This window comes from Panthera tigris, chromosome D4, assembly GCF_018350195.1.
Source record: "Panthera tigris isolate Pti1 chromosome D4, P.tigris_Pti1_mat1.1, whole genome shotgun sequence".
NCBI lineage: Eukaryota > Metazoa > Chordata > Mammalia > Carnivora > Felidae > Panthera > Panthera tigris.
The window spans coordinates 11,609,334-11,634,383 of NC_056672.1; the positions used below are offsets into that span (position 1 = coordinate 11,609,334).

Sequence of the window (25,050 nt, forward strand, 5' to 3'; positions counted from 1 at the left end):
CTCAGTAGCATGTTATCAAACAGCATCCCTGGGCTCTACCCACTAGATGCCAGCACACACCCCCCCCAACCCTCACTTCGTTTTAACTATCAAATGTATCTGCAGATCATTTACAGGGGGGACATGGCCTCTCCACGCCTGGAATAGGCATAACAGGTGCTCAATAAAGGACTTACAGTTAACTGAAGGAAAGACAATATCTCTCATCCAAAAGAATGCCCTGGACAACCTCTCTGATAGCCTGTCAGATCCCACCCCTCCTATTTTTCAAGGCCCAGTGCAAATGCCACTTCTTCCATGAAGGCTTCCTTGATTGTCCCCACCCCTGCTTGTATATACTCTCCCATTCAATGCTGATATCCGATAGTTTGGGTTCCTCTTTGAACCTTGTCATTTAGTGTCCCACACATTTACACGTGTTTTACCTCCACTATTCACAAAGTACCAAGGAGGCTTTGGAAAAACTTTAGCGCCGACTATCGATCTCCTCTGCCCACTATCTTCCCCATAAAAATGACATTCTCTGGTATGCGCACTTGCCATTTTCTCAAGCATATATAAGCTATGAAAGAAACGTTCACAATCTGTATTCCTTTGCAACATACTAAAGTAAAAATGTCTTTTAAGGTGTATTAACAACTTAATATTTACCATACGCTTAGCAGGGTCTAGGGCTTGTCCCCCCACAAAAAAACACTTTACACAGATGAACTCACTTTACCCTTAAAATAACCCTAAGAAGTAGAAACTTTAATAAACTCCATTTTACAGATGAGGCACAGAGAAGTTAATGAGCCTGCGCACTGGTCACATCGCCGGGAAGTACAGAGTTCGCTTTTAAACCAGGCGATCCCTCTCCTGTCTGCCCGCTCCTAACTGCTATAACCTGCTGTGGGCAAGCGGCTTCAAGACCTGCACCCCATCCAGTTCGTGGCAAGACTGCAGCTCTCAAATCCTTCCTGGCTAGAAATCAGCAGCAGGTCACTAGGTCTCCGACACCAGGGACCTTGGTTACGCATTCACTGTGTTGCCTAAGGGGTAAGCTGTGTGCTCTGCAAGAAGCGCGCTCTCCATTTGCGTGAAACAGAGGTAGTACCGCGCTGGGAAGTTCTTCCTGAGGTCTAACCTTGGGCCATTTCCCACAGCCAACAGAAGAGGGGACCTGAGCGCCCGGCCGAGCCGCGATGCCTTCCACCGGCGGCCACCAGGTGTCGCCGCGGCGTCCCCCGAGCGGGAGGGCGGAGCGGCCGCGGACTGCGGGAGCAGCATGTGGACGCTCGGGCGCCGCGCCGCCGCCGGCCTCCTGGCCCGCTCGGCGCCCGGGGGCTCAGCCCGGGCCCGCGCGGGGGCCCCGGCGCCGAAGAGGGACGCCCCGCTCTACGGCCGCCGGGGTCTGAGAGTCCGGACGGCCGCAGCCCACGTACCCAGCCACGCTGTGAGTACCCGCGCCGCGCAGCCTTCAGGGCCGCACGCCGGAGGGGGGAGGCCGCGCACGCTGAGGACGCTGCGGGCACGCGCGCCGGGCACGCGCGCCCCGTCCGCTCCGGAGGAACCGCGGGCCGGGGACGCGCTCGGCGGGGGTCGGGGGGGCCGGACGGCGGCGGAGCGCGCGGCTCCGGCTGCCCAGGGCGGTGCCGCCCGCTCAGCCTTCTGTTTCCCGGGGTCGCATTTGCACCGGCTTCTGCTTTCGGGTGGAAGGGGCAGTATCCTGCCATGCAACTGCGGGGGAACGCAACGCAGGGGGCCGCAGATCCGTTTTCGGAGGCCGTGGTGGTCTCCAAGCTCGCCACTTTGCTTTTCGAGAACAATTTAAGCGATACTAGATACTGTACTGGATGCTGTAATGTACCTATATATGTGTGTGACATACAATATCAGTATGGCACATAAATATATATAAATAAAATAAAATAGTACAGGGGTGCCTGGGTGGCTCAGTCGGTGGCCCACTCTTGATACGGTCATGGTCTCTTGGTTTGTGAGTTCCCGCCCCACATCCGGCTCCTTTCTTAACATCGCAGAGCCTGCTTGGGATTCTCGCTATCTCCCTCTCTCTCTGCCCCTCAACTGCTCCTCCCTTTCTCTCTCAAATAAATTTTAAAAAATAATAAGACCGTACAGTATAATAGTACCAATATAATAATATGTATACACACACACAATTAGAGTGATGTTTTCAAGCACGGGCTTTTCCGAAAGAAATGCTTCCTCAAGCGAGGTGGAAATGTCAAGGCTGCGGAGTACAGTAGCTAGAGCAGCAAAGCTTTTGGAAAATGACTGGGCCTGCGTTCCAAATTCTGGTTCGATTCACCGGAGCTGTGTGACCTCTGCGGATCTGGAACCTCTCTGAGGATTGGCTTCCTTTTCTGTGAAGAGATTTAAAGGGTAAAGCCCATTTGGCCTAACTGGTGTAAGGATTACTTTGGATTAACATATATAAAGTCTTCAGCCCTGAAAGTTAATTCCCCTGGAGAATGCAAAGGAGCGTCTGACCCAGTAACTCCCCAGACTTGAAAGGAGGAAGCTGAAAGAACGGCTGTGGGGTTGAGGAAGACTGCAGGGCAGGATGGACACGGTGTTTAATCAGGGTCTTGAAGATGGCCAGGGAGGGAGGGGAGGGTATTCCCGCAGGAGAACCTGCCTGCCTGGGGGAGGAAAGCAGACGGACATCCACTCTGAGTGGCTGGTAATGCCAGGTGGGTTGTCCACGCGGACGGAGGCAGGTGAAATCCAACTCAGATTGCCTGTGGAGCTCTGGACTTTATTTTTAAAATTTTATTTATTTTGAGAGAGGTCGAGCGTGAGCAGGGAAGGGGCAGCGAGAGAGGGAGAGAGACCGTCAGAAGCAGGTCCAGAGCTGTCAGAGCAGAGCCAGAGAGAGGGCTTGAACTCACCAACCGTGAAATCATGACCTGAGCCGACATCAAGAGTCCAGTACTTAACCCGCTGAGCCACTCAGTTGCCCTTGGAATTTGGACTTCAGACTTAAACTTCCCACCGCCCTACTATTTGGCCGTGTTTGAAGACAAGTTAGGATTGGTTGCCAATATTCAGAGTTGGGACCTTGATACTGGGTTCCCAGGACTCTCAGGAAAAATAGGCGGTTATGGCCATGCTGGTCCCACGATGCCCCAGCGCAGAACACAGACACTTGTTACCCCTCTCCTTCTATGCCGCTCCCACGGGGAGCTGCCCTAGCTTGTACTTGGACCCCTGCTGGTGTGGGCCAAGGGTTGCCAGCAGTTTTTCATTTAGGACAGTGACAACATACGGCATGGTCTTTTGGGTGGCATTTAGTGGCTGAAGGGCTGCTGACTCAGCAGCGTGCCCAACTCACAGCCAGCACCCAGGAGGCAGGCCCTGGCACACACTGGGATTGGGGGTAACTGGGAGGTTGGGAGGTAGTTAGCTCCCTGGGTCACCCATTAGGCCTCCTCTGCCACAGTCACTTAATCAGGTTTGCTGAACTTGTCTATCACGAGGCTCCCTCATCCATTCCTAGTACTTGAAGAGTTGGCTCAATGACGGTGGCAACTGGGACCGCCATGTTTAATTTTGTCAAGGCGTTAACTGTCCCCAGGTTGGCCCCGAAAGTCCCCATGCACTCCAGAATCCATCAGGACCTGGCTTCCTTCTGGGGGCCTCTTCCCATCCTTATTTTCTCTACTGCCGTTCCTACTTCTCCAGCACTGTCCAACAGACATGGGAGGGGAGCCACATGTGTAATCCTAAATTTTCTAGAAGCCACATGGAAAAAGTAAAAACAAGCAGGTGAGATTAATTTCAACAACACAAAGTGGCACCTGACTGGCTCCGTCAGTGGAGCGTGTGACTCTTGATCTCAGGGTCCTGAGTTCAAGCCCCATGTTGGGCATAGAGCTTACTTTTTTTTAAAAAAATGTCAACAACACATTCATGTAATCTAGCTTTTCACAATATCATTTCAACATTTAATCAATACTGAAAAGTCATTGAATCACTTAGCATTCTTTTTTAGTACTCATTCTGACAAATTCAGCTTGCACACTTCAGCACCTGCCAGCTCAGATCTTAAGCTGAATTGCTTGTGGAAACGTTTCATTTCCATTTCGCAGAGTTCACTATTGAAAAACAAAGTCACACGCTCGAGCTGTTCCAAACATGTTTTCAGTTTTCCAGAAACTTGACTCAAGTATCATTTTTAAATGACGATCGTGTAAGGTTTACACTCCAGGTCCTTGGTCCCACCAGCCACGTTCCAGGCGCCCCATGGCCACGCGTGTGTGGCTCGCGGCTTCTGCACACACACAGCTCTGGAGTAGAGCGTGTTAAGCTTCTGATTGTCGGTTCTTCAGAACCGTCAGAAGCCAGGATCCCCAGAAATGCCTTCCACCTAAGTGTGCGGCTCCGTGGCCCAGGGCTGCCTCTGGTTCCATCATGCAGCCCCTGACCCTACTGAGAATGAGAGTGGGACGGAGCTGGTCCTCCAGCCTTTTCTTTGTCACACAGGAGGCCCCTCCAAGGAGGAGATGATGTCATCACCTCTGACCTAACTTCATAAGCCCCTGCTGCAGCCCTTGCTGCACACCTTGGAGGGCTTATAGACATTAATTTTTGTAGAGGGACAAGATCCTCACCTATGATCCCATGATCTTTTGACCTTAGGCCTGGCAAGCAGGTTATGCCCTAATTAACTTTGTTTTGTTTTTTTTTCTTTTTTCTTTATTTTTCTTTATTTATTTTGAGAGAAAGAAAGAGCACATGGCAAGGGGCAGAGAGAGGGAGACAGAGAATCCCAAGCAGGCTCTGCACTCTCAGCGTAGAGCCCGACAAGAGGCTTGATCTCACGAATGATGAGGTCATGACCTGAGCTGAAATCATGAGTTGGATACTTAACAGACCGAGTCACCCAGGCGCCCCGCTTTATTTAGGTTTATTTGATTTATTTTGAGAGAAAGAAAGTGCGAGTGGGGGAGGGGCAGAGAGAGAGGTAAAGAGAGAATCCCAAGCAGTCTCCGCACCGTCAGCATGGAGCCCCATGTGGGGCTCGAACTCACAAACCCATAAAGTCATGACCTGAGCTGACGCTGGATGCTTAACTTACTGAGCCACCCAGGGGCTGCATCCCTAATTCACTTTAAATTCATTTTTATTGTCTTCCACAGACAATGTATGTGCGTTTATACATACAACAGTGTATATAAAATGTCTATCTTGTTTAAAGGTTAATAACAAACTCCCATGTTTTCACCACCAGATGAAGAGAGTGAATATTGCTGGGGCGCCTGGGTGGCTCAGTCGGTTAAGCGTCCGACTTCGGCTCAGGTCACGATCTCACGGTTCATGAGTTCGAGCCCCGCGTCGGGCTCTGTGCTGATGGCTCAGAGCCTGAAGCCTGTTTCAGATTCTGTGTCTCCCTCTCTCCCTGCCCCTCCCCTGCTTGTGCACACTCTCTCCCTCACACTCTCTCTCTCTCTCTCTCTCTCAAAAATAAATTAACGAAAAACATTTAAAAAAAAACGAGAGAGAGATTAGAATATTGCTTGTTCCTTGAAAGCTCTCCCCGCTACCCCCAGTCCTCCCTGAAGGGAATCTGCTCTCCTGAATTCTGTCAGGCATCCCCTCCTTTTCTTAGAGTTTCACCCCCTACATATGTCTCCCTAAAAAACATTTTGCTGCGTTTATTCCGCTGTGACTTCTTCCTTGCATTCAGGGTTGTTTCTGAGCCTCATCGATACTGATGCGCACAGTTGTCATTTATTCGTTTTCTCTGCCGGGTAGTAGCCCATTGGGTGAGTACATCACACTCTGTCCAGTCTCCTTCTGGTGACATCCGGGTGATCCCGCCGTGGCGCAGCTGGCACGGATTGTGCTGTTGTGGGCGTTCCTGGCCACGGACAGAGGCCCTTTCTGGATGAATTCCCGAGAATGGCATTGGCTACGTGAGCAGCCAGCAAATGTTCAACTCACTTGATGCCACAGTGGTTACACCAGTCCACGCTCCCCGGCGGTGGATGAGAACTGAGTCACTCTTCCAGTGTTGTGCTCTGCCGCGGGGGGCCCCCGGAGTGAGGGCTGTCCTCCCTGCTAGCCCCCCAGGCCGGGCCTCACCGGGGCTGGTCCTCCATTGGGTCGTGCGGTTCCAGGGCTGGAGCCGGAGACTGTAGGCCTAGCAACCATCCCGAATCTCCTCAGATGCCTCCCGTGCTGAGCTCAGGGACCGACTGAACCCTGGAGACTCAGGGTTAGCAGACCCATCACAGAGCAATAGTCCAAGGGCTCCAGGTGGCTTGGAAGCAGGGAGGGCGGCTGCCGGGAGGCTGCAGGGGGGAGCACCCCTAACACAGCCCTCAGCGCTGCAGATTCCATCTGCCTCCCTCTAGCAGAGCGGGCTTCTTCCCTGATCCCTGCCTCCTGAGGAGGAAACAGAGGGTCTGAATGGTTAAGCAGGTACCCAGGGAATGTTGGGTTGGGGAGAACGGGTAAGAGACCAGCAAGATGTTTCTGGCAACAGTCCCTTTGATGATTACACACAGCCGAGTGTAGACTTCCACTCCTGGCTGTTGAGTAACTTGCATTAGCCCGAACCTCCCACCAAGGACAGCCATCAGAGATACAAAAAGCAGAGCCAGGAATGAAAAGAGAAAAGAAGGCTGTGTGAAGGTATCAGAGAGACATGACAGGACTTGAGAGGACCCTGGAGAGGAGGGAAATTCTGAGCCCCTAGTCTCAAACTTCCCTTACATGCCTGAAACTCTGTACGGTTCCCAGGCGTACGATTCTTTCCTTTGTGGCCCGGACCCTAGGGCCAGACAGCTTTGGGTTCAAATCCCAGCTCCTGCGCCTTGTCTCTGTGTCTCCGTGTGACTTTGCTCAGTTTCCTCATCTGTGAAATACAAATACAGTCTCATCTTCATTTTTCATGGGTCCTGTACTTGTGAATTCACCCACTCAATAAAATATATCTGTAACCCCCAAATCGATACCCAGGGTGATTCTGCGGTCACGCTTGGGCACACGCAGAGCAGCAAAACACTGGAGGCGCCCCCCGCTTGCATGTTCCCACCCCGGGTCAAACAGGGTGACTCCCTGCTTTGTCTCTCAGCCCCCACACTGTAAACAAGTGTCTTATTCACCGGCTGCTCAGTGGCGCGTTGTTTGCATTGTTGTGATTTTGTTGCTGATTTCACCGTTTAAAATGGCCCCCAGCCTAGTGCTGAAGTGCCGTCTAAGCTCAAGAAGGCTGTTACCTGCCTCGCGGAGAAGACAAGCGCCCCGGATCGGCCCCATTCACGGCCTGAGTTACGGTGCCGTTGGCCCCGAGCACAGTGTTCATGAATCAAAAATATATATTAAACAGGATGTCTTTAAAATTTTTTTTAGGGTTTATTATTTTTGAGAGAGAGAGAGAGAGAGACAGAGAAGACAGTGCAAGCGGGGGAGGGGCAGAGAGAGGAGACACAGAATCGGAAGCAGGCTCCAAGCTCTGAGCTGTCAGCACAGAGCCCGATGCGGGGCTCGAACCCACGAACCGTGAGATCACGACGTGAGCGAAGTCAGATGCTCAACCAACTGAGCCACGCAGGTGCCCCTTAAACAAGATGCCTTGAAACAGAAGCACATGTAAAACAAGGTTATGTATTGATCGGTTGGTCAAATGTGACCTGAGGCCAGCAGTACCCTAAGCCTGTATTTCCCTTAGGAGCAGCTCACTAATCTAGCATTCTTGGTGACTTTATAGAGCATAACTGTCGCGAATCACCACTATAATAATAGTACTTGCCTCACAGGATTGTAATGAGGACTAACCACGTCCATTTCTATCAACACCAAGGGGACGGTGAACACTCTAGAATGTGTGGCTATCACGCCGGTTCTCTCACTTCTTCAGAGCCAACCTTTTAAAATCATGCTCACTTTGGGGCGCCTGGGTGGCTCAGTTAAGCATCCAACTTCAGCTTGGGTCACGATCTTGCAGTATGTGGGTTCGAGCCCCGCATCAGGCTCTGTGCTGACAGATCAGAGCCTGGAGCCTCCTTCAGGTTCTTTGTCTCCCTCTCTCTGTGCCCCTTCCCGGCTCGCACTCTGTCTCTCTCTCTCTCAAAATAAACATTAAAAAAAATTAGTTAAAACCATGCCGTCTGGGAGCGCCTGGGTGGCTCAGTTAGTTAAGCATCCGACTTCGCTTCAGGTCATGATCTCACAGTTCATGCGTTCGAGCCCCACATAGGGCTCTCTGCTGTAAGTACAGATCCTGCTTCAGATCTTCTGTCTTCCTCTCTCTCTGCGCCTCCCCTGTTTGCATGTACACATACTCTCTCTCTCAAAAGTAACATTAAAAAGTAATAAAAAATCAAATCAAATCATGCCCTCTGTGCTCTGCATTTCTGTTTCCCCCTTGTCTGTTCACTTCTCAGCCCCATGCCCTCTGTCTTTTCCTTTCCAAGTTTGCCAAGGACATTGATGGCTCATGAGAATAACAGCCTTGAGCCGTGCTCCAGAGTGACCTTTGGAGAATGTGAGTCTTGCCACGAAGCCCCTCAAGCCCTTGGATGTCTTCTCAGGATGAGGTCCAGCTGAGTGCCGTCACAAGGCCCTGTGGCCCCTTCTCCATCATCTCCACTGCAGATGTATCACTTTTCTCTCCCTTTATAGGCTCCATCCCCTCCCACACTGGGGCAGGTCCCTCAGCCGGGGTCCCCTCTGGTGTCTGTCACTCTCCTCTGGTTATGTCATCTGGCTCTCCAGCTGATCAGTAGCGTTGGCTGCTTCAGAGATAGGAGCCTGGACACTCAGACGTTATGGACTGGGATCAATCAACAGGTCCCATGGTCTCCTGCAGATCGTGTTAATGAGACCTGCCAGTCTGAGGTCCGATCCTCTCTTCTGGACATCAGCAGACATCTGCCTCTTACCGTTCATTGTTGCTTGTGTTCGTCAGACTCCGGGAGCTTTGCTGATGCCTCCGTGCCTGGCCTGTGCTAGTCGCCTAGAGCAGTGCTGCCCAGTAGAGCTTCCTGTGGTGGTGACTGTGTTCTGTGTGCCACTAGCCACACGAGACCTCAGGACGCTTGACACGTGGCCAGTTCAACTGAGAAACTGACTTCTTAAATTTTATTCCAATAAATGTAAATGTAAATAGCTGCCTGTGGCTCAGGATTATTATTTTGAGCAGCACAGGCTTAGAGAGAGCCTGAGAGAACTCCAGGTAATGTATGTACGTAAAGAACGTGAAAACATTTCCCAAGAAACACTCCTGGAGGAGCCCCATGGTTGGCTCCATCGGGAGAGTGGGCAACTCTTGATCTCGGGGTCAGGAGTTTGAGGCCCACGTTGGGTTACTCAAATAAATTAACAAAAAAAAAAGAGAAGAGAAGAGAAGAAAGAAAGAACTACTCCTGGAAAACTTGAATGTGGTTATCCTCGAATGTAGGAGCGGTGAAACCATGCATTCACGGACTGTAATACACTGAAAAATGGTAACGTTCTTCTTAACTTTGGCTTTTAGAGTTTGTGCGGCCACCGCCTCGGTCAGACTGTGAAGGTCAAAAACCAGAGTGTCTGTCTGATGAACATGAGGACAGCGGGAACTTTGGGCGACCCTGGGTAAGATAAAGCACCTTGCACATCAGAGACCTCTTCCCCCGTGCCCTCCCTCTCTCTCAATACACGACATAGGCCTACGTGCACATATTATCTTTTTTTTAATTTTTTCCTTTTCTCTTACCATTTTTTTACCAAAAAAAAAAAAGAAGCCCATCCCATACAAAGCCTGTTATCTCCCTTAGGGCAGCACTCATAAGCATCTTTCCACGTCACCACCGACCTACCACATTATTTTTAAGGAAATAATATGAAGCTTTCTGGATACACCGACCGTGGTTCACTTAACCCATCCCCTGTTGCTGGACATTTAGGTTGTCTCCAGAGTTTTGTTATCATTCTCTTGGGTGACTTAGCAATTAGGGTAGGCCAAGCCTCAGTAACAAAGAGACCCAAACCTGTAACAGCTCAAGCCAGTGGTCTGTGTCCCTGTGTGCAGACATCCCAGGGTGGGCATGCCTCTGTGCAGTGATTCGGTCAGCCAGGCTATTCCACCTTCCTGTGACTTGTCAGTACCTTACTGTCCCCTGCACGGTGGAGGCCGGTCACCCCGCCCATCCCACAGAAAGGGACAAGGGCATGGAAGCCCTGGAAATGGCTTGTCACCCACTCACATTTTAGTGGGAAGGACATGGGCACATGGCCACAGCTATTTGCAGGGGACGCTGGGAAATACAGCCCAATGGGTAGGAGGACGCAGTGGCTTCTGGTGCAAAGCTCCCCAGCACTGCTCCAGTCTGCCCCCTGCCACTGGTGTCCGCATGGACCCTCCTTTCACACGAGCGCACACACACAAACACACACATACACACACCCAATGGAGAGGGGCTGGTTCGCTTCCTCATCAACTCTTGATATTTCCGGTCTCTTCTATTTTAACCATCATTCTGTTGGCATCTCGTTGTGATTTTTCTTTTTAACGTTTATTGATTATTAAGAGACAGAGAGACACAGAGCGTGAGCAGGGAGGGGCAGAGAGAGGGGGAGTCACAGAATCTGAAGCAGGCTCCAGGCTCCGAGCTGTCAGCACAGAGCCCGACGTGGACTCGAACTCACAATCTGTGAGATCATGACTTGAGCCGAAGCCAGTCGCCCAACCAACTGAGCCACCCAGGCACCCTCATTGTGATTTTTTTTTAATGTATATTTTCCTGAAGATCGATAAAGTTATATACCTTGTCATATGTGCACTGGCCATTTGGATATCTTTCTAAAAATGATTCCCGTTCAAAGTTTTTTTACCCTTTTTTTCTATTGGGTTTTCTTTTTCTTATCGACTTGTAGTTCTTTCTATATTGTGGAAATAAGCCCTTTGTCAGATACATGTAGTGCAAATAATTTTCTCCCACTTTGTGGTTTGCCCAGTATAAATCTTAATAACAAAAGCAATGGAAATAAGCACAATGTCCGGCTGAAGGAGTCAGGTTCAATAAATAACATAAAATACCATGAAAATCTGTATGGGCTAATATGGAACAATTTCCAGAATATATTAAATAAAAACTGCACAGTGCTTCATTTCTGTATTAAAAAGAATATAAAGGGGTGCCTGGGTGGTTCAGTCGGTTAAGCATCCAACTTCAGCTCAAGTCATGATCTTGCGGTTCAGGAGTTCGAGTCTCGCATCAGGCTCTGTGCTGACGGCTCAGAGCCTGGAGCCTGCTTCGGATTCTGTGTCTCCCTCTGTCTCTGCTCTTCCCCTGTTCATGCTCTGTCTCTCTCTCTCTCTTTCAAAAATAAGTAAATGTTGGGGCGCCTGGGTGGCGCAGTCGGTTAAGCGTCCAACTTCAGCCAGGTCACGATCTCGCGGTCCGTGAGTTCGAGCCCCGCGTCAGGCTCTGGGCTAATGGCTCGGAGCCTGGAGCCTGTTTCCGATTCTGTGTCTCCCTCTGTCTCTGCGCCTCCCCCGTTCATGCTCTGTCTCTCTCTGTCCCAAAAATAAAAAAAAATAAAAAATAAAAAATAAATAAAAAAAATAAGTAAATGTTAATAGTAGACCCTCCCTAAGGTCTTTTAAAAAAAAAGAGAATATAAAATTCTGGACAGATACAGAAGAGACTGTTACTCGTAGTTGACCATGGATGGGGCTGCTTATTTGGGAAAAAAAGTTTTCTTCCTTATAAACTTTTTCATGTTGATTAACTTTTTACACTGTACATGTTAACTATTTTCCGTGTATTTTTTAATTTAAGGAAAAAATAAATATGTCGGGGCGTCTGACTTGCTCAGTCAGTGAAGCATGTGACTCTTGAATCTCGTGAGTTCAAGCCCCATGCTGGAGGTAAAGCTTACAATGAATGGATCAATCAATCAATCAGCCATTACAATGAATCAGTCAATCAATGAATCCATCAGCCAGGTTGACATTAATAAAATGGAGCTGTTTAGGAAGCATGTGTTTTGTGTTTCCCCTGCAGCTCTCTGGATGAGACCACCTACGAAAGACTGGCAGAGAGGACACTGGACTCCTTGGCAGAGTTTTTTGAAGACCTCGCAGACAAACCTTACACACTGAAAGACTATGATGTCTCATTTGGGGTACCTCTTAGCTCATTTTCTTTTTCTTTTCTTTCTTTTTTTTTTTTAATAACTTTTTTTCAATGTTTATTTTTGAGAGAGAGAGAGGCAGAGCATGAGCAGGGGAGGGGGAGAGAGAGAGGGAGGCACAGAATCAGAAGCAGGCTCCAGGCTCTGAGCTGTCAGCACAGAGCCCGACGCGGGGCTTGAACCCGTGAACCGCCAGATCATGACCTGAGCTGAAGTCGGATGCCTAACTGACTGAGCCATGCAGGCGCCCCTTTGCTTATTTTCATTATTCTGCTTCTTCCCTAAGAATTCTAGCTCACTAAAATAAAGAATTCCCCTCTAGGGGAGCCAAGCATCCAGCAGCGTGCGGTTACGTGTCGGACCGAAAGATTGGAGACGGTGTTGCAGCCTTGCTCCACCAGGCTTGTGACCTTGGGCAAGTCACAGCCTCTGTTTCTCCTTAAGTCCTATTTCTTCTTGCAAACAGTGGTTCTCAAGCTCCACTCAATACCTATAAAGGTAAATGGGAGAAGAACCCAGGCGTATGTTTGTCTAGCAAGAGGCCTCTGATGCAGGCCTGGGGAAGCCTGAGCTAGACTTCTGCTTAAGCAGGATGTGTTCAGAGCACGCAGACCTGGGTCCCACTCCTGGAGATTCTGATTCATAGGTCAGGGTGTACTCTCAGGAAGCAAATTCTTGAAAAGCTCACCTGGGATTCTAATGTGCACCCTGGGTCCCACCCCTAGAGATTTTTATCTGGGAGTATGTCCCAAGCGAGGCACGGGAGCTTTTTAACGTTTTTATAATCAGGGCACCTGGGTGGCTTAGTCTCTTGAGCATCTGACTCTTGATTGCAGCTCAGGTCATGGTCCCAGGGTGGTGGGATTGAGCCCTATGTCAGGCTCTATGCTGATCATGGAGCCTGCTTAAGATTCTCTCTCTCCCTCTTCCCCTCTCCCCTGCTCGCCAGTGCTCTCTCTCTTTCTAAACAAACCAACAACAATAAAGTTCTGTAATCAGTCCCCAGATAATCCTAATATGCAGCTGGCGTGAGCCCCAGATCCCGGAAGCCAAGGCAGTGCTGCTGTGCACCGACTGACCACCGGGTGGCAGACTTGAGTAAGGGGCCACCTTTGGATTTACAATTCTGTTGAGGCTTTAGGGACCAGCTCCCTCTTAGCCAGGAGAAAATCCCCCACGGAGGTTAATCCTCTTGACAGCAGTTAATTAATAGTTGGAAGTGTCATGAAGTGTGCATTTTGGATTAAACCATGGAATTATTTAGGACGACCAGCTGTCAGGCGTAAGTGATAGAAATGGTGTTGGATATTGCCGTGGAAACAGAAAAGGGACTCCACCGGATGGAGTAGGTAGCAGAGTCTGGAAGATTTCAAGCCTGGTTGTAAGGATAGGGAGGGACTTCGCGGCCAAAACAGAGGCAACGGGGCGAGACAGGATTGGATGCCTTCCAGGCGATTGCGGTCGGCTCAAAACGCAGCATCTTCCGGGTAGGGCTCTAGAAATGCCTGTGCGGACAGCCTCAGAAGGCAAGTTGCTCGGGAACCATTACAGACTGGCCTCCCCAGCTTGACTGCCTGTGGGCTGATGGAGCTGGGGCGTTAACAGCTCTCCTCTCCCCCGGCCTCCCCATCAGGGGCTGGCTGGACTTAGAGGGAAACCGAGTCTCGGGCTGACCTCGGCCTTACATACAAACATTCATTGACATTGGATAAGCGTCCAACTTTGGCTCAGGTCGTGATCTCATGGTTTGTGAGTTTGAGCCCTGCGTCGGGCTCTGCACTGACAGGGAGGAGCCTGCTTGGGATTCTCTCTGCCCCTCCCCGCCCCTCTCAAAAGAAATACAATTTTTTTTAAATGGCACAGAAACAGTCCCACCACTCATTCTTATAAGATTAGTGAGATTACTTAGTGACTCGGGTATTTTGCACGAGTGTTTTCATTAGAAGCACGTGGGGCAGTATTCTTGGAGCGGGATTCTGTTTACCTCCCTGTATCAGGCCGCCAATGTTCCTGGTCAGTGGTGGGCCACAGGACCTTCCTGAATCTTCCCTGCGGAGTCTCTCTCTAAAGAGTGACCCAGCTGCTGGGCTTTCTGTAAACCATTCCAGTAAGGGAGGCACCTGTGTTTTTCTGGCCAGAAAAACCTTCAGTATCACTCTCCTCACCAGGGGAAAATTACTTCTAACAAATCATTTGCTAATTAGGAAATTCTCTAGTATAGATGTAGAAACTAAAGGCTTATATAGTAGCTGCCTCTGTTATTGGGACTTCTGATAAAGAACTTTGAAATGCTGGGGTGCCTGGGTGTCTCAGTCGGTTAAGTGTCCGACTTCGGCTCAGGTCACGATCTCACGGTTCATGAGTTCGAGCCCCCCATAAGGCTGTCTGCCGTGAGCACAGAGCCCGCTTCAGATCCTCTTTCTACCTCTCTCTGCCCCTCCTCATTCCCTCTCTATCTCTGTCAAAAATAAACAAACATTAAAGATGAAAAGAAAAGACACTTAAAAAAAAAAAAGAAGAAGAACTTTGAAATGCTATCTACCCTGGGGTGTGAATTCCTGATTAGTCTCCCAGGCGCTACCTAACTTATATATTCCACATATAAATCTATTGAAACTACATTGTAGGCAATAGAACACCTGTAACACTATTACTTGAGCTTTGTTGGGGTGCCATCTTTCCCTGTCCCCAGGGTCCGGTTGGGCATCACCTCCCCTGGGAAGTCCTCCTAGATGCTCCAGGCAGATACTGCCCTTACCTTCTTGCCCAGGACGCTGAGAAGGACTCCATGGAGCACCGATCGCCCCGTGTTCTGTCTATTTACACATCAGCTCCCATGGCTAGACCAAGCGCCTCGGCAGCCAGGACACCGTCCATTCTGGGTGTCCCCAGCACCCGCAACACGGCCAAGTACATGACAGGGATTTAACAAGTGTCGATTCAGTACGTACATGGAACGGCGCCCACTTACTTTAACAAAACACACTTCCACTGATGCCGGTCAGCATCATCGGTATTTTCCCAACTTGCTACTGGCCGAGTAGACAGATCAAAGTGGTAATCCAAACAGGCACAAGAATACGTCCGTTCTGTTTGCTCCCTGTGCAGTAGGAGACGTGAGCAGCTCCTGACTGTTGCATCTTCCTGTCCGTGGGGTGGGTAATGTTGGGGGTCAGTGTCTGGGTCCAGGCCTCACCCCCACCGGCACTGCCATTAGAGGGGACACCACCAGAGCGGAAAGTACCGCCCGTCCCTAGGCCTCCGTGGCGTCTGCTGCTCGTGACCGGCGAAATCTGACCAGAGAGCACCCTGCTCTCTGAGGGGTTGATTCCAAGCCACCTTCCTTTTGTGCCTGGTGGAGCCCTGGCCCCTGACATTTTGATGAGAATTGGTTTGCAGTCATGTTCTTTACTCACTAAGCTGTTGGCATATCGCAGCCAGACATTTCTTAACCTTTTCTGGGCCTTCTCCGGAGAAAATCTTCCCCGAACACCTATGAGTACAATTTCAGCTTTGCAGCGGGGGCTTTCGCAGACACCTGAACACCACCTCTGGGTCCCAGGTCACGGACCCTTGCTCAGAGGCAGCATTTTATTGGCTATGGAGACAAAGCATCTAGCTTCTCATCCTGGATTTGTATTTTCTTTCCAAGAGTCCTTTAAAAAAATTTTTTTTGACTGTTTATTTATTTATTTTGAGAGAGAGAGAGAGAGAGAGAGAGAGAGAGAGAGAATCCTAAGCAGGCTCCATGCTGTCAGTGCAGAGCGCAACGCAGGGCTCGAACCCACTAACCGTGTGATCATGACCTAAGCTGAAATCAAGAGTTGGATGCTTAACCCACGAAGCCACCCAGATGCCCCTGGCCAGCGAGCGTCCTTAAGCGAATGAGCTTAACTCCTGGGAGTGGCAGGTTCTTCAGCTGTAGTCAGTGACATCCCTCCACCTCTCCGATTTCTATTAGGGACTGATTTTTTAAAATGCTACATGCTCATTATTCTTATTCTTTAAGAGGAAGTTGTATCTGTATTTGGAGTATGGGAAGCCACGTACACATGAAATCGCCTGACTCCGCCTGCCATCCCGTGTGTGTCTGTTGCTACAAAGTGAGCGAGCGACAGCGGAAATTGCTCCTTTTGCCGCCATATGTGGAGGGCTGATACTGACTGGCAGGAATAAGCCGCCACCCGCTGCGGCCAAGGGCTCTTCTGATTGTGTGGTGCCCGGGTCAGCAGCGACTGACTGTTTCAACTCTCTCCCCACTTCCCCTGCCCTCCTCTGCGTTTAAGTCCGCCCACACTCCCAAAGCAGTCTCCGATTGCCCCTTAAGGAATAATGCTAATGAACAAAAAGCCCGCTTCATCTGGTCTCCTTGGGGCCGGTTCTGAAAGCATTAAAACTCCTGGTGACCCAGTAAGGCAGCTTAGTTTCCTTCCGCTCCTTCCCTCCTCTTGCCAGTTTCCTCTGGAAACAGCCGCTGGCTCCACAGGGGAAAAGTACTGACACACAAAGAACAGGAGGAGGGTGGGGACTAAGTGCTGAGACCTTCTGCCTTGTGTAACCTGGCCCTTAACGTCACGCACGTTATCACCGTGCCTGGTCACCCTCCGCTCCGTTCCCGCCTCCGCCGATGTAGGTTTGCGTCCATCCGGTATTTTGCACAGAGAACGGATGTGCTGCACACTGAAGGCGCTTGGGTGAAGAGACAAATCGGGGCGCCTGGGTGGCTCAGTCCGTTAAGCACCGGACTTTTAGCTCAGGTCATGGTCTCACTGTTCGTGGGTTCGAACCCCGCGTCAGGCTCTGTGCTGACAGCTCAGGGCCTGGAGCCTGCTTCGGATTCCTGTCTCCCTCTCTTTGCCCCTCCCCAACTCGGGCTTTTTTTTTTGTCTCTCTCTCTCTCTCTCTCAAAAATAAATAAACATAAAAAAAAAAAAAGAAAAGACAAATCTGCACTCAAGGTGCTTGAAGTGGTGGAGGAGAGGGGGTCTGTGCCCGGCTAACAGGCGGGTGGCTCAGATGCAGGGAGGAAGGCACAGAAGGGCTGTGGGGGCACCCACGCACAGGCTCTGGCCCCAGCTGCGGGGTGTCAGGGTAACCACGCCAGAAGTGCCTCAGCTGGGGCTGCTGGTCTTGGGGGTGGGGGGGAAGGGGTGCTGCAGAGAAGCTGCTGGGGCCCGCAGGGGGCGGGGAGGTGGTGGGAGACAGCTTGCAGCCTGTGCATCTGGAAGAAATCTCACAGTTGCTTTATGAATATGCTCTTTGTGAAGGAGCAGCCAGTTCCCTGGAATCCTTGCAGAAGATTTTGAGTTGGAAGGGGCGCCTGGGTGGCTCGGTCGGTTAAGCGTCCAACTTCGGCTCAGGTCATGATCTCACGGTTCATGAGTTCAAGCCTCGCATCAGCTCTCTAGGTCAGCACAGAGCCTGCTTAGGCTCTGTCTCCCTCTCTCTCTGCCCACCCCCCTGCTCACGCACGTGCTCGCTCTCTCTCTCAATGAAACAAGAAAAAAAAAAAAGGTTCTGAGTTGGAAAGAGATGATTTTGGCTTTGAGCAAATAGGATCTGCCACCCCTGACTGGTCTCCTGTTCTAAGGCACGACAGTGATCAGGGGTGTGCACAGGGAGCACCCACGCCCCTCCATCGGTGCACAGAGTCTCTGAAGGAGGCAGCACAGATGTTGTCCTGAGGAAGGGGGCAGGGCTGAGACTCGGACCCCACTCTCTGTTCTCTCCTCTGCACCTACCCCTCCTTCATCGTGGGGGACAAGGAGGCACGGCGGGGCATTGAAGGACCAGATAGGTCACACTGGAAACAGTGAACATCTTGAACCCCTGAGCCCGGTATCTCATGAAAGAATAAGCCATGAAAGTATGTACGGGGGGAGAAGGAATGGGGAATGACTGCTTTTGGCTGCGGGGTTTCTCTTTGGGGTGATGGAAATAGTCTAGAATTAATGATGTTTGCACACGTTATGAAATACTAAATGAAATGAAAATGAAAAACACGTTATGAAATACTAAAAACTACTAAATTGTACAGTTTTTTTTTTTTTTAATGTTTATTGATTTATTTATTTTGAGAGAAAGAGAGCGGGGGGAGGGTTAGAGAGAGAAAATCGCAAGCACGTTCCACTCGGTCAGTGCAGAGCCTGACGTGGGGCTCAAACCCACGAACCGTGAAATCATGACCTGAGCCAAAATCAAGAGTCAGACACTTAACTAACCGAGCCACCCAGGAGCCCCCGAATTGTACCGTTTTAAGACACATGTAAGTAAATGAAAGGTGGTAGTTCTACCAAAATAGTAAAGGTGGGTTTCAAGAAAAAAAATTTTACAAGACGTACTTATGGGGCACCTGGCTGGCTCAGTGAGTGGAGCATGTGATTCTTGATCTTGGGGTCACGAGTTCAAGCCCCACACTGAGTGTACAGATGATTTAAAAAATAAAAAATAAACTTTAAAAACAAACTTATGTACCCTTTGCTCCCAGCCCTTTTCAGAATGCATTTAAAAACTGGCAGACATGCCTGAGAGTGAACAGCTTATATCCGTGGTTCATGGGATTGAGAGAGCACTTCGTGTTATGTAAGGAACAACCTGTTTTGGACCCACACAGACCTGGACTTAAGATCAGCTCTCTCAGTTCCTACGTATTCCTTATTCCCCGGTCCCTGTGTCCCTCACCTGTAAAACGGGAATAACGATTCCCATCTCTGATGGTCACGATCACGGTGGAAACACTTTTACACAAAATGCCAAACACCGAGCCTGGCACAGAGTGGGGTACTAGATGTTAGTGGTTACTACTTTTATTGATGTTTTCATTTTATTTACACTCTCTGTATTCCTGATGTCTGTGCGATTTTTGTTTCTTTTTTAATCAGAAAAAATGTTATTGAAAATAGCCTGGGTGGCTCAGTCGGTTAAGCATCTGACTGCGGCTCAGGTCATGAACTCAGCTCGTGGGTTCAAGCCCCACATCGGGCTCTGTGCTGACAGCTCGGAGCCTGGAGCTGGTTTTGGATTCTGTGTCTCCCTCTCTCTCTGCCCCTTCCCTGCTCGCACTCTGTCTCTCAAAAATAAACATTAAAAAAAAAAAAAAGATAAAATATATATATATAGCCCAATAGAGTCCTCCTCATCCCTTGCCCATCAGTTAAATTATTATTATTATTATTATTGTTATTACTGTGGTCTACCTTTTTAATAGCTCTTTGTGTTTGAGAACCAAACACAAAGTGTTCTCAGAAGTATTCGGGGCCTCTTGATTGGACAGGGGCTCTAGAAGCCCAGAGAAGGGTGGCCGTGTGTTTGCACGGGTTATGCCTCGGGCGGGGAGCCTTGAGAGAGCCTCCCTCCTGCACAGCAGCTCCAGTAAAGGGAACTGAGCTGTGTAGCTGCTGCTATAAGATCCTGCACATTCTAAAGAGACCTCAGACCTTGGGAGTAAAGGGCCCCTTTGTTGAAAGAGTGTTTTCAAATTTAAATGAGCACTTATTGAGCGAAGATGGACCAACTCGTTTTTTAAAGAATTCAGGCCTCTTGTAGGGGAAAATAAAGCCCTTGAGAGCAGCCTGTGAGATGTGTGGGAAGGGTCTGAGAATAAAACTAGCCTGGAGTGTCAGCCTTCTACTAGCAGAGCAAACGTTATCGCTCTTTTTTTTTTTAATGTTTATTTATTTTTGAGAGAGAGAGAGCAGGAAAGAGGCGGGGGGGTGGGGACAGAGTTTTTGAAGCAGGCTCTGTGTTGACAGCAGAGAGCCCAACGTGGGGCTCGAACTCACGAACCACGAGATCATGACCTGAGCCAAAGTCTGATGATTAACCAAGGGAGCCACCCTGGCACCCCTAAGATTGCTCTTGTAAGACAAGCAAAGCAGGTAGTTTACTTCTTTCTTTCTTGCATTTTTTCCTTGTTTTGGTAATGAACTTGTCCTGTCCGATGTTTGGGCTGACATGGCTCTCTGGTGGAGTTGGTGTCTGCCTTTTTTTTTTAAAGTAGGCTCCATGCTCAACGTGGGTCTTGAACTCTCAACCCTGAGATCAAGAGTCAGATGCTCCACCGACTGAGCCAGCCAGGCGCCCCGGTGTCTGCATTTTTTAAAGCCCTCTTGTGTGTTCTGGCTGGTAGTTAAGGGAACCAAGGTAGCAGGCGGGATTCGGGGCCTCCCATTTGCCAGCTGTAAGACCTCAGACAAGCTGCGGCTGTGTCCTCACCTCGAAAGGGGAATAATGATAATTCTTGCCTTGCTGGCCTCGCAGGGAGTAAGAGAAAGCAGGATGAGGTCCAAGGATTATTGTGATTAATCACAGTCTTGCCCGGAGAGCAGTGTGCTTTCCACATGACCTGCCGATTCTATACACGAAAGACGTCTCTTCAGGGTGTATATATATTGTGTGCTTGTATAAATGGACCGTATCCAGGTCTGAAGCAATTGTGCCCAAGAGCTAACTTTGTCTTTTATTTTCCTCCTGATCCACTAGAGTGGTGTTTTAACAGTTAAACTGGGTGGAGATCTAGGAACCTACGTGATCAACAAGCAGACCCCAAACAAGCAGATCTGGCTGTCTTCACCATCCAGGTAGGTCCCGAAGTCAAAGCCTGGCGGTGTTCAGCTCGCGTGCGATGTGGCGTCGCGGACCCTTTAAAGGGGGTGCCACTTTGTGGGCGGGCGCTTGTAAGCACACCTCTCCCGATGCTTTGCGCTCCCCCCATCCTTGTAGGATGGTCAACTCTGCTTCTGTACCTTCTGTCTGCCAATCATCTGGCGGATATTGAGATGTCCGTGAGATCAGAAGCAAACAGTTTAGAACTTTTCAGAACCTGGCCCGGACTGTCTTTCTCTATTAAATCATTGCCCGGCCTTTTGAAAAGCCAACTTGTGATACTGCAGCATTGGAAGGAGTTACCCTTCGTCTTCAGAGCAGGTTAAAGTTTGACCTCTAGCTTGTTTTGAGCATCTCCGCTAGAGGTCGGTTGAATTCCCTCCACGGAATTAGGCGGCTTGGCCTGTGGAGGTGGGAGAGCCTCTTAAGCTTCGACTCCAGGGCATTGAATCCCTCCTGCCTCTCCCACTGACCTTTTTCAATCCAGTGGAATAAAAGATTGTGTTGTAGGCCCCCCGCCCATGCTGCATCTCAAGGCCTGAGAACGTGCACGGAGAGAGGGTCCCTCATCCGTCTGGATCCATCTGGATCCGTCTGGGTGGTTGTTAGAGAGTTATAGAGAGACACTCACAAAAAGCTCTCAGACCAGCCTTCCTGGGCCATTCGTTAGCACTTCCAAAGAGAACACACACTGTGAATTGGGAAAGGTCCAAATATAACCAGGACGGAGTTCTTTGAAAGCCCAGTAGTATTTGCATTAAAAAAAAAATTGTAACTGTTCTCCTGTCCCAACGTTCACATAATTTTTAGGCAGTTAATATTATACTGTTTATCATGCAAGGGTGTGTAATTATCGGTTCAAAATAAGTAAAGCGTTGTGCCTCCTTCACCCCAACCTCATCGAGGAAGTAGGTTATAATTTAACAAAAACAATCCCAGAAATCACTCATTTCTAGCAAGGCCCCTTACAGATTGCATTGGTTTTTTAGACCCAGCCAGTTTATTTGAAGTTGGATGTTTTACCCTGTGTGGGCCAATCACACTGTTCTCTTTGGCCTCAAACAGTTGTCCCAACCCCCACCAGAGTGGTGATAACTGTCCATGCTTACCTTCACCCCCGGAGGAACTGGACGAGAAACTGGGTGGACCAATTCAAACGCAGCCATCACCTTTGGGGACCGGTGGCTGTATAAATACCGGGCAGGCCACCGGATCCCCCGGTGATGGCTCAGTTCCCTCCATGTTGTATCTGGAGGCTGAAAAAGCCCGCCAGTGATGGGCTCCTAGCCCAGGCTAGTTTAGACTGTCATTCTTGATGGGAATCTGGAAAGAAAATCTGCCAAGGAGCCACATACTATCACAGGTGCTGTGTTCCCCAAGGAAAAAAAGGGTTATTTTCCACTGGACTTTTCACGCCCAAAATAATCTTTCATGGGGCTGCATTTCTGATATTTTGGGGGCTTTTTTCAGATGACAGCTTTTTGGGGGGTGTAGAAACATTGGCCTTCCCTGGCCACCCTGCCCACTCGGGGAAGTTGTAGGACGGGATACAGCAGAGGCCTGGGTGGACACCGGGATGCCAGTGTCTTGACTCCAAGCCCTGGGGGGCAGTGGAGGGGTCTGGGGGGTTCTCACGGTCTACCTGGCACTCCGGCAGCAAATCAGACACCGGGGCCAAGCGTGTGTTCCGTGGATTTGGTCCAGACTGTCAGCTCTTGGTATGTGGCCCAGATACTTTGTATGTAGCAGGTTGTGCATATTGAACCAAGCCCTCTGTCCTTTTGGCTTACCCCTCTCATCTCCATTATTAGGCAAGGGTTCAAACCCCAGCATTTGGTTGATAATACAGAGACCTTTCATGTTTTTATAGCCCCCAAAGATGCTCCCCTTCTAAGCGTCCTTCTTCCCTGGCAAACTCCCCCCAGTCTTGACTTCGGGAGATCTCTGCCTGAGTGTGCAGGTGAACCCAGCGCCCCTTCTCGTGGGCCCCTGGGGTTCTCTGCTTCACCCCCATTGGGGCATTACGGTGGACCAGCACTGTCTGCTGGCTTGCCCACCCCCCCCCCACCCCCTGCACTAGGCCGAGAGGAGGCAGGACTGATGGGCACAGTTCTGCACCTCTGGAATGACACCACACGTCAAAACCCAAGCTCGCCCAGGCCCACACAGATGCTGCATCCCAGCATGAATGGATGGATGGATACTCTTGTTCCCTGGGTGAGCTTGAGGTGGAGGAACTCTCCATTTCGTTGGCTTAAAATTGAATTAAGGAAGGGGCGCCTGGGTGGCTCAGTCGGTTAAGCGTCCAACTTCGGCTCAGGTCATGATCTCGCTGTCCGTGGGTTCGAGCCCCGCGTCGGGCTCTGTACTGACAGCTCAGAGCCTGGAGCCTGTTTCAGATTCTGTGTCTCCCTCTTTCTCTGACCCTCCCCTGTTCATGCTCTCTCTCTCTCTGTCTCAAAAGTAAATAAACGTTAAAAAAAAATTGAATTAAGGAAAAAAATATTTTTTTTTAAATAGTTTAGATGTTTGCCAGGGGCTGGGGAGAGGATTGTGAGGGAGTAACTGCTCAATGGATACACAGTTCCCTTTTGCGGGGTGAAGGGTTTTGGTAGATAGAGGTCGTGGTTGCACATGTTATGAAGGTACTAAAATAATAGTAAGAAGAAGAATATTGGTAAGGGACAAATCATGCCAGTGGTACACAAATGGCCATAATTTTAAAAAACACTCTGGGGGCGCCTGGGTGGCTCAGTCGGTTAAGCGTCCGACTTCAGCTCAGGTCATGATCTCGTGGTTTGTGAGTTCAAGCCCCACGTCAGGCTCTGTGCTGACTGCTCAGAGCCTGGAGCCTGTTTCAGATTCTGTGTCTCCATGTCTCTCTGCCCCTCCCCCATTCATGCTCTGTCTCTCTCTGTCTCAAAAATAAATAAACGTTAAAAAAATTTTTTTAAATAAATAAATAAAATAAAAACCACTCTGGAGTGCCTAGGAGGCTCAGTCAGTTAAGTGTCCAACTTCAGCTCAGGTCATGATCTCATAGTTCGTGGGTTCAAGCCCTGCATCGGGCTCTGTGCTGTTCAGAGCCTGGAGCCTGTTTCGGATTCTGTGTCTCCCTCTCACTCTTTGCCCCTCCCCCTCACACACTGTCTGTCTGTCTGTCTGTCTGTCTCTCTCTCTCTCTCTCTCTCTCTCAAAAAGAATAAAGTAAACTTTAAAGAAAAAAAAAACCCACCGCCTCTGACATAGCACGTATCATACGTGAGTTGGGAAAAGCAAAAGCTCAGAATGTCATCTGCAGACTCATGGAGAGGGTTCAGACGTTTTCAGGACTCGTGAATCGTTCCGGAGGGTTCACTGTGTACTTGGTCTCAGAAAGAAAGACCCCGAGACAAGACAGGCGTCTGCCTTGTGAAATGTACTAGCTGGAGTGTCAGTGCGGCCGGTGTCTGGGTGGCCGCGTGTGGGGGTCAGCATCTCTCCGCGCAGACCCTCTGAGGATCTGTTGTGTCTTGCAGCGGGCCGAAGCGCTACGACTGGACTGGGGAGAGCTGGGTGTACGCCCACGATGGCGTGTCCCTCCACCAACTGCTGACCACCGAGCTGACGGAAGCCTTGAAAACCAAATTGGACTTATCTTCTCTGGCCTATTCCGGGAAAGGCACCTGACGCCCAGCCCAATTCCAAAGACGTTAAGAGCTGTGATGCCAAGACCCCTCCTTCGTCCTGCCGCCGAGTGTCTGGTTTTTTTCCATTGCCGCCTTTGAGGACACTTGCATTGCTGGGAATGGCGCCCTAGAAAGAATGCGTGGCCTCCCACCCTCCCCCAGGTTCAGATGTTTAATTTCCACGGTTTGTTTCTGGATTTATTGTCCGGTTTCCTCCCTCACAGGATATCACTTCTCTTTTATAATCGTCCATATGCTCCTACATTTGTATGTAGCCTTACAACCAGGAAAAATCAGAAGGGAAACTTCCAGGAGAAAAGTGACTTGATTTCACTATTCATTCTTTGAAGGACTCAACTGCAAAAAGCCACGTGAAAAGCAGCTGGCCGGCCTCATCTTTCTGTCCCCAGATGAGCCTCATTAAAGAGTTGCCTATAAATGCTCCCTGCCACGCCTCTTGAAATTGTAAACAGGGGCGCCTGGGCGGCTCCGTCGATTAAGTAACCGACTTCAGCTCAGGTCATGATCTCACAGTCTGTGAGTTCGAGCCCCACGTTGGGCTCTGTGCTGACAGCTCAGAGCCCGCAGCCTGCTTCAGATTCCGTGTCTCCCTCTCTCTCTGCCCCTCCTCCACTCTTGCTCTGTCTCT

General features: G+C 49.9%; 1 protein-coding gene across 1 annotated transcript; it reads left to right on the forward strand.

The window, feature by feature from the left end:
• Window positions 1-1,252: 1,252 nt before the first annotated feature.
• On the forward strand, window positions 1,253-24,840 carry FXN (frataxin). Its single transcript, XM_042963373.1, has 5 exons — window positions 1,253-1,435; window positions 9,488-9,585; window positions 12,000-12,120; window positions 20,611-20,708; window positions 24,252-24,840. Exons 1-5 carry the CDS (start codon window positions 1,268-1,270, stop codon window positions 24,400-24,402), a joined length of 636 nt encoding a protein of 211 aa, XP_042819307.1. The 5' UTR covers window positions 1,253-1,267; the 3' UTR covers window positions 24,403-24,840.
• Window positions 24,841-25,050: the final 210 nt, after the last annotated feature.